At 35.8% G+C, this 10223-nt stretch overlaps 1 protein-coding gene across 1 annotated transcript in view; it reads left to right on the top strand.

Annotated features, from left to right (window-relative positions):
* The window catches only part of Smp_169550 (hypothetical protein), a gene marked incomplete at both ends in the record, with an annotated part of 30327 nt that overhangs the window by 1452 nt on the left and 18652 nt on the right, over positions 1-10223 (top strand). The window contains 4 exons of the mRNA XM_018790710.1: positions 4576-4744; positions 6546-6645; positions 7583-7646; positions 9967-10140. Coding sequence (XP_018647394.1) covers positions 4576-4744; positions 6546-6645; positions 7583-7646; positions 9967-10140 — 507 coding nt within the window. The remainder of the gene's footprint in view (positions 1-4575; positions 4745-6545; positions 6646-7582; positions 7647-9966; positions 10141-10223) is intronic.

Genomic DNA, 10223 nt, shown 5'->3' with positions numbered 1-10223 from the left:
ATAAAGAAGTGGTATCACCCTTTACTTCCACAGAGACTGGCCTGTTTATTTGATGGGTTTTAATCTCAAAGCTGTCCAGCAAAACATCAAAAGGTATTCTATGTCGAGTGTCATTGCTGACGATCGAAGTTGCTTTTATTCGGCTAGCATGGCACCCAAACTTCTGAGCCAACTGACACCCCGTAAACCACATTTCCTTTCTTTTGTACGATTTGACCAGCTACCCACGTCGAATGTTTGCCACGATAACCCATAGCAAGTACTTTTTGACCCACAGTAAACAATCATTTTTGTGCTCCATGATATCGACTGAATTGCTTCTCTACCAATCTGTTTCGTCGAGACTCAACAGCTGGCGTCGGACGAATGGCGTCGAAATGTGTTCGTATTTTTCTGCCTAGTAAAGCTCCTGCTAGAGAGACCCTGTTAATTGTCTGAGTATTTGGTGTAGAACGACAATCAGGAACCCCTCTAAAATCTCTCCTGTGGTCCCCTTCCCGTTTGATTTTTTCAGAGCATTTTTAAATGTACTGACAAACGTTCTACTTGGCGATTGGATTGGGGATGGGATGGAGGTGTTCGGACATGACTAATTCCGTCCTACCGACAAAATCCTGAGAAGCTAGCGGACGTAAACTGCGTTTTAATATCTCTAACTACCAGTTCTGGAACCCCGAAAAGACTAAATAGCCGACATAGTTTTCTGACTGTACAGATTGCAGTTTGATTTTCCACGAGAAAGATTTCTTGCCACTTGCTGTATGCATCAACTACTGAAAGGAAAGTTTGTCCATGAAGTAGACAAGCAAATCCAAGTGTATACACTGCCACGGAAACCTTTCACCTATCTTTTTTGCAAGCATCGTGGTATCCAATGATGAACACGATACGTTATAGACACTCATATTCATTATTCCAAGTTTACCTAACATACCTAGATCAAGAAGATCGGGGTTTGGCTTTTCAGTTAGATAGTATTTTCCTTTACAGTTAGTTCCCTTGTGGGAAAATTCACACTGTAATTCGCCAACCAATTTTACCACTCCTCCTGATGTGTGTTTAATAGTCTTCTTAGATGGCTTCATTGGCGGTTTCCCAAGCAGGTTATAAGTTTCTTTAGACACTAGGATGATGTCGGATGCCGTGTCAATTCGAAGACGAGCTGGTACGCCGTTAATCTGGATATTAGCACACTTTCTCCGAATATCATATTCTGTTTGGAAGTCTGCTGCCAGAGAAAAAGATTTATAGTCGGCTGATTTCACCACATGTCGAGGACGTTTATGTTTCTTCTTGGGCTGGGACGTACGATTCGGTGGACAATGACCTTTATATCCACGTCTGTTTCACACCCGAAATTTATTCTTAATAAATGGGCAGAATCGTACATAATGTCAACCACCGCATAACCAACAACCAACAGGCAGTTGTTGGTTTGTTAGAAGCTGTTCTCGGCTTCTGAGCTTTCAACCTAATAATAGCATTGACACTACTACAGGTTAAATTAGGATTTACTTGTTCAATCAGCTCATCGTCGCGTTTGGTGTTTTGTAGCCGCTTACACTCATCTCTCAATGTCTTGGGTGTGACGTTTGAATCTTGATTTAGTCGAGTTAAAGGTCTAGTCCTATTCTCAGTATTTTGTGATGACTGGAGAGCTTTGATGAATATAAAGCATTTAAATTGGTCTTCTGTTAATGAGCGTAAATTGAACCGTTCACACTCTCTGTTGACGATGTCTGCTAGAGCACCATATTCATCGGCTTGGCGTTTCACCAAATTTAGACACGTGTCGAATACTAAACAATGAGGAGGATTCACCGAATATCTCTGACAATTGAGTTATCGTGTCCTCGAAACTGAGCTCTCGAGATAACTTCGGCAATATATGGTCAGCATAACGTGCATATTTATTGATTCCCAACTTATGCATCAACAATTGAGTTTTCCACGCGTTATCTTGTTTACAGAATTCTGTTCTAAATGTATCTTCCCAACGCTTGAACCACATGACTAAAGTGTTTCCACTATTAGGGTCATAGTTGACTTCTGGGATGCTGCCAGCAACTGCATCACAAGAAGTACTTGAAATAGCGTGTGAACTCGAGCAGTGGATGTTAAGTTGTTGCGTTAGAGTCTCCAATAACCGCATTTTTGCATCAAGTTGTGCTTGCTGTTGTTTTAGTATTCGGTCTAGCTGGTCATCTGATATCGGCATCTTGAACGTGTTTTCCTTTTCCCCGTCGTCAGTGTTATAATTTCTTTTATTACGATCCAGCTACTCCTATTGCTTAGTATTCTTGGATACCGATGCACTTAGCAAGTCCCCAAACCAGAACACTGTAGTGGATGAGAACACAAGTGGGGATAATCGGATGTATTTCAACACAAAATTACAGGATCTCTTAGTAAAATCTCTTAGTAAAACCATACAGTAAATACTTAATTTGCAAAACGTCAATCAATCGTCTCAGACTACATTCTTCTTTCGTTTCCACACCAATCATTCTTTGTTCTCTTTCTCTTTCTTTAAACTTCACTTTCGATTGATGGTACATACTACTTATATCGGTGGACATCAGTAACACACACCACAGGTTGAACAGGAGCGAAATTATATTCCAAATAACAAGGGTAGATGGAAGTAGGAAGCACGTTACTATATTTGTGGTTTTCGCATGAAAGAGTTTTCTCCAAGTATCCTCTAAGGATAATTAGATAAGAAATAGCCAATCAGCGTGCAACAACGCAATCCTGCATGGAACGTGCTTCAACCCAATCTATGCTTCGCTAACAACTTCATATGACAGTATGATGTGGTTTAAAAGCCAATTTGTTCACAAACTGAAGGTACTTCCAATGGATTTCTGGGTTAGTGATAAGAGCGCTCAACTTTTGAGTAGGAGGTTGAGCGTTCAAATCCGCTACCGTCTGCCTCTATTCGAACGACTGGATGGTAGCACTAGTCCTTACAAGTGTGACTTAACACCGAGTACATAAACCTGTACTTGGCGTGTTATATTAACAGAATTTTACGGTTAGACATGAATTTCTTGATGAGGACTAGTATTAAGTCGTTAGGTTGTGATGCTTCATCAAATAACGTCTTTAGTTCATATTTTACAAACAATTTTCCTTCTACCCAGACTTGCTATGTTCATTAAACTGAATTCAGGTTGTGAAAAAGATAATGTTGATTAGACCATAAAACAAAATCAGTCAATACAGTTGTCATAGGAACAAAACTAGTCATATAGATAATGATAATGAATTGAACTAAAAAAAAAACAAAACAAATGAGTATGTGGAGTTCATATTCTATGTTTTGTTTTTTTTTGAATTCTCATCAGGATGTACATTTGTTAATACGACTGCTTTTCAGTTATACCAACATATTGATGTTAGTGGTATGATGCAGTTAATTTTTTTCTCCAGTAAGGTTTATCTGATTTCACATATTAGAACTGTTGTGCAATGATGTGTAGATTTGATTTTTATTTAAAAAGTTGGTCAGTTTATATTTATCTCTGGTTTAGATAAGTCGGATAGTAGCTAAAGCTGTCGACTATCTAACCATTTAGTCATATATCCGCAACTGAATACACCTACTTCAGTTGAGTGTTATCACTAGTCATCAAATAAGATGTTTGCTTCAGAATATGTAGTTGGTTGTATTTATCTAGTTAATTATATTCTCTTTGTTACATATAGAAAGTTATTCACCACACTTGACTTGTTATATGATAAGGTTAATAAATTCTATTCGTACAACAGTCGTGCTAATATAATACTTTCTGAGTTAGGTTCTGTAGATGTAATGAGGAATTATAGTTTCGAATACTTGAACATCTCTTTTGTTATATCTTTGATTCTCATATATCTCTTTTAATTGAATCACTAGATAAAATTCTATCTGTGCAAATCCAGCTTATAATTCACTAATCCAAGTGAACTTCTCTCAATGACCTTAGCTTTAACCAATGGCACACTCTAACAACAGTTTGCCTTAATCAGCGACCTTATTAATCCTCAGCGCCTATTGGTCCAAAACGAAAGCAGGCAATCATTTATTGTTCATATTTCAAACCTTTGTAGGTTTATGCACGTGAATTTGTAGATGGCAAGCACCGTCAGTGGGAAAACGTAGTTTATGCGCAACCAAGCCAAAATTGATAGAGGACAGAGCGAGAGAAATAACCAGTCAGCGATAATTTAAAGATAGTGAAACATACATTGACCGTTTTAACATTTTACAAAAGCCTATGGATTAAATAATACAGCAATACCATAAACCAATTACTTAATATTTGAAGCATTTCAGTTCTTATTATGGGTTTTAGTTCCATCAAAATTACCTAATAATTGTTTATTAATAGGATTAAGAATAGTAGTTCACTACATAACAGTCCTAGAAAGTTCCAACTTCAATCCTTCGTTCCATTGTAAACACATATACTACCTATTTCATTACACTTGGGTCTGAGATAAGTTTGAAATAATTCTCTCCAGTCTTTTGTTTCCTGTAAATGTCTTGTTCTTTTCTTTTTGGAACAAATCCAACAATCTTCATCGTAGCGCGCTAAAATTGTCATCAATAAACCCCATGACTTTTTGGCAAGTATGCAGACGCATGCTTGGTTACAAGCATCACCTGCCCTGAAAGTTTCATCTTCATATGGCGTCGACTTGGCTGGCTTGTCTCCTGATCCACTCCCAGGTTCTACTGATGAAGATGAGAAAGCAGGTAAATATTTTAATGGTGATTATTTATTTTACATTTATGTTATTATGTGCAACAATTTCTATTTTTATCTAATAGTGACATATGAGGCAATAAATTATTTTTGAAACTGAATTACTTCCTAGTATAATCAGTTAGCGCTTCCTTTTTTATGATGTGCTCTATGGTAGTTGAAATTTAACAGTTTAGCTGAGAGATAAAACGAAGATACATTCAAATGTCTGTTATATTTCGCATAGTTTTGGCTAGATGATACACGAAGTGGTGAGAACTTTCCTTTTTTTCGTGATTCGCTTTATCACAAATATGCCTATTTCTTTCTCCAGCAAGAAATAAGAGTTATATACCTGAAATTTACATGAAGAAGTAATCATTAGTTAACCTGATAATGTAATTCTAAAAATTTGAACTTTAATGATAATGAACAAGACTGCTTTCTATCTTCTTCTCTGGCTACTAACGAGAGACAGTAGTTCAAGCTTGTATAGATACTTTATTGTTAAAGATTCATGAAGCGTTAATTGTCATCTGAGTTCATTAAGTTATATACCAATTACTGAAATAACACTCGGTTATTTCCCTTACACAAATGGGACGTTAATTTACCTTAGACAAATATCTACACTAGATGCCCTCCCAATATCTATTCTACAGGACTTTAGCGCAACTTGGATCAGGAACGTGTGACTGGCCTGACTTGAACGTGAGTATATTTCCACACTAACAACCGACAAAATTAGCATTAATAATAGGGGTAGGCTAATATATAACACATCTTATACCTGTCAGACTATCTACTAGTTTGACTAGGTAAACAACCAATCATCATTTTCCTATCCAAAACATCACTTACATTTTATGATTGTGGTGTATGCTACTTGTGTCGACAGACATAAGTAGTATGTAACACCAATCAGAAGAGGAATGCATGGAAGTAGAAGGCTGTGAGGATCGACTTGAAGAAAACAGAAACGAAAATAGGAAAGAATTATGACTTGGAAGAATCATGCAGAATGTGAAGGACAAATGATGGAAATTTACAAATAAAATATTCAGTGTATTCATATCTTCTTCTCTTAATGGCCACGTTTCGCAGCCGTAAAGTAGAACAGAACTAACTGCTGCGCAGCATACTCATCGCTTAATTGATAAACAGATATCTCGCCTTCGCCATAGGTGACGTAAGTTGACAAAAGTCAGACGAGCTTTCTGAATCTGCGCTGAGATTTTGTCAGACGCCAACCCATTAGGGCTGATCAGACTTCCAAGATAAGTCACGTTGTCCGTGTGTTCAACTACTTCACTCCCTAACCTCAGTTCAGGTGTTGATGCAGTCCAGTCCTGGAGCAACAATTTACATTTCGAGGGGGAGAAACGCATCCCAAACATCCTGGTATTGTTGCTAAGTGCTACCAAAAGACTACATTTTATCAATGTATTCACCAAACAGGACTATGTCATCTGCATATTCTAGGTCGATAAGTGGACCTCGTGGTTGGAGATCAATGCCCGAAAATTCAGTCGACGAGAACGTTATTTCCATCAGTATGTCTATGATGAAGTTGAACTAAAATGGACATAGTGGATAACCTTGACGGACACCACTTGACTCGACTGTTACCAAGATGAATACTTGTCGGGTAGCGAAAGCTTACGTTGTGCTCAAATATCTGTTTTATAGTTAATAGACTTTTACATTTTTTGATTCCTTATATTCATCCCTCAAAACCGTTTTTGTACAATCTCATAACTGTGACTGTCATAGAGTCGTAGTAATAAGTTCATTTTATTTTTCTTTTATCAGTGTCTTCTGACAGTCCTTTTAGTGTATTTGAAGAGGATGGGGCGTTTTCCCCGATCGATCTGCACGCTTGGGAAAGATTTTCATTCTCTGAAATGTCTCGGTATGTAGCTAGTATTTACTGCGAAGTTTAATTTGGAATTAGTTCATTAATTTTCCTTGTTTGATCATTATATTTATTTGTGTACATGTGTGAGTGTTTAGTACAATGACTTACAGTGACTTCCCCACTGTAGGTAACGAAGTAATATTGTTAACTTTCGTGTAACAGGTTTATAACTAACAGACTAGAACACGGAACTATAACGCATGAGATGTATACCATTTATTTCGAGGCCTAAAATTTCTACACGATTTTTTTGTCAAGTTAACTTAAATGGTATGTGATAAATATCCTCACTTTACTAAATCATTCCTATTATATTACGTTTCCTAGCGACAATCCAGGTTTCTTTATTGATTATGCATAGACTTTATGCCATTTAGTCATCCACCGTGTTTGAAGTCAGTTGTATACACTGACTATGATTCGAGTCCTCCAGGTAAGCGTCAGTTCTCTCAAGATTACACATACACCTTGCTGATGAGTGTCAGCGTGGAACCTAGATCTAAAGTTTCCTACTGACTACTTCCAATCATTTGACATACATTGTATATGTGTAAATCCCTAACATATTCTTAATTCTGATAAAATTCAACGTCAATCCAACTTGAACTGCAAATGAATCCTTCGAGAAGATATCTCCCTCTCCATGTTAATGGTACAAGTTATTTATAGGGTCACTTTTATCATGTCCACTGTATTTGTAAATTCCATATAGTGTCTTACATCAGAATGTATATCCTATACGTGTTGATTAATGCCAAGCAAGTATTATTCATTCGGAGACTACAATCTTGTATACAGAATCTATCAATGTGATATTTTGAGATCTAGTAGTAGTTCAGTACCATCTAATTAGAAGAATGTTTGGTTTACACATTCATGTTGAGAGGTTATTTATCATTTATTTCTTCCGTGTTTTATTTATTTGTTCCAGTTTTCCTACATTGTACTTAGCTGTACGAAATTTAGTTCTTTGTTTGTGGTTTCGTAATCCCAAAGTGAGTTTTACTTCAAGGGTGCATGTTTCGTTTTGCTTGTAAAGTTCTATTGTTTTAGATGTCTAGTGCTGTAGTATATATTATCATATTATATGTGTGTTTGCTTGTTAATTAAGAGTAAATACTTTCCAACATCGACTATCAAAAACAATGAACGTTGGGAAACGTCGGCTTCTCCTTCAAACTCATCTAACACCCAGATAAAACCAATGATGAATCAAAATAGTGATTAGGCTAACAGAAATGAGATTAATACTAGTGCATACCTGTTGTTTTTAAACACCTTTACGGCGTCCATAGAAACAGGGCAATTACCTTGTAAAATGAATCATCGAGTAAACTTTAACGAAGCTACATTTCTAAATACGGTAAAAATGAAGGACACTTATGTCGTGGTTAGATTCTTATTTCGGTTTTCAGTGTTAAGATTAGTTTATCATGTATTTACTTATTATGACAGGTAAAAATTTCGGTGTACTATGATACTAAATAGCCAAGGCTATGTACAGTACTTTCAATATTCCTCAAATTCATTGTACCTAACAGTTTTTGTCATTTTTCCGTCCATTTATATCATAGGTGCTACATGTTAAAGTGTAGTTTTCAATGAAGATTTCGTCCCAGTTATCCTCTATAAATATGTCATTATAGCTTAGCTCAACATGTAGGATGAAAAGTTAAGGCATAAAATAAAGTCTCTAATAAAAAGTACACTAATTTTCAGCACTTAGCTACTAAGTGAACAGACGTTTAGCCGAAACCACTGAGTACGATGCATTAAACATTGAATAACTCCATTCCACTTAATGAATGCTTCATACAAAATAAAATAAAACCAATGTCAAAGAGATATAGAAGATGGAGTGAAGTATAAATAAGTGAACAAGAATAGTGCTTATTAAAAGGTTCAGTCCAATTTCGAAAGTAACACAGACGAATTCTGTTCAATCAGGAAGGATCGTCTTTTTTATAGAGAGTGTAATCAAAAACTGCTATTGATTCGTCACTGATTTCTACTCTTAGCTATGCTTGATAATTTTTCGTGCAACTAATGTACATGATCTCTGGGACAATAGAATCATGATGGATTAGGAAATACTGGTCCTATATAGAGCAACCATCTTATACTTCATGATGTCATTTCATAAGCTGCCCATTTATTCGCTTTTCAACCAACTGTGCTGTCGGCGAGTATTGCACGATATGGAAACCTCTATTACACTACTCTTATAGTTATTTTCATTTAAAACTTTCTATCTCTAATAAGTAGTTTAATATATCATTGAAACAATTCACATCATGTTGACTCTATCGTTGACATAAAGTGTGAATATCCAAGTTATTATGGGAACGTTTTTCCATAACCCAATTTTTAACTGAAGTTTTTGAATCGCCCAGCTTTAAGGTCACCTAAATCTCATGAAGGTTGTATCGGGTTGTGGTCTATGGTAATGTAGTCATTTTGATTTCTTGGCATTGTTTTCACTCATAGAAAAGAAGCTTTTTCTATGTAAAACAAACATATATGTCATGAAATGAATAGAACTTGATGACCAACTAAAGATTTGTGTATTCAGTTTTAAAGCACACATCTTATTTGATATGATACTTTTCGGTTACTTGAAATAAAGTAGGATTATAGTGAGTTTTGAACCTACAATTCAGTGTTTGGATAGTCATTAGCTCTAACCATTAAGCCACGAGTTCACAATTTCATTGAATCAGTGAACTTCATCTGATAGATCACTAAATCCAATTCTCACATGAATCTTTAGTCTACCAAATCAAGCACAAATAAGCATAACTAGATACCGTAAGTGTAACAATTAGTTTGTTCAAGGAAACTCGAAAGACTATATTGAAACACACTGTTAAAATATCTTTCTGCTTTTTAGCTCGTAGACATGAATGATACAGGTTTGATGGTTACCATTCATTTCCTAAAATATCAGTGATATTTTTGCCTTCATTCGAGTTTTTATGTTCGTAATTTGCTTCTAAGTATATCAGCATCAAAATTGATTGACTATAGTTTCATCATATGAAAATAATTTCTACTTACTTCTACTTGAACAGTATGGTTCATTAGTTTGTAAAGCCTAGACTTTCAATCAAGATATAAATAACAGAGCCAAGTTTAATCTTCACCTGTTGAGGTTTAGGTGTTCAGTGTATGTGTATCGCTTACCTGATGAGCACTACAATTGTAGAGAATAAATGATTGCATGTTGTTTTTAGGTTGTTGTGTGTCATTTTTCTAAGTTACTTGTTAGTTATCATATTCTCACCTTTTGAATAAATATATTCTTTTACTTTTCAGCGTCTAATAACCGGTAAATTTGCAGCTAATCACTGTTTTGTCCGGGGCTTACTACGTATAGTTTTGTGTGAACACTGGATACCACATCTAATTGAAGAATTTACATGTCGTGGTCTTATCAACGTTGGTGTTTGTCAAATAGATCCGTTTGACCTAGCGGTAGAGAGTGACCAGGTATTATGTTTTAGAAAAGCAAGCAATTAAGTAGTACTAACGATCGCTAAGATTTCATTATATTGGTTCGTGTTATTTGTAGA

Source organism: Schistosoma mansoni (genome assembly GCF_000237925.1).
Source record: "Schistosoma mansoni, WGS project CABG00000000 data, supercontig 0267, strain Puerto Rico, whole genome shotgun sequence".
Classification (NCBI taxonomy): domain Eukaryota; kingdom Metazoa; phylum Platyhelminthes; class Trematoda; order Strigeidida; family Schistosomatidae; genus Schistosoma; species Schistosoma mansoni.
Note: the sequence above shows the minus strand (reverse complement) of the source record. Positions and strands in the feature narration are given on the sequence as shown.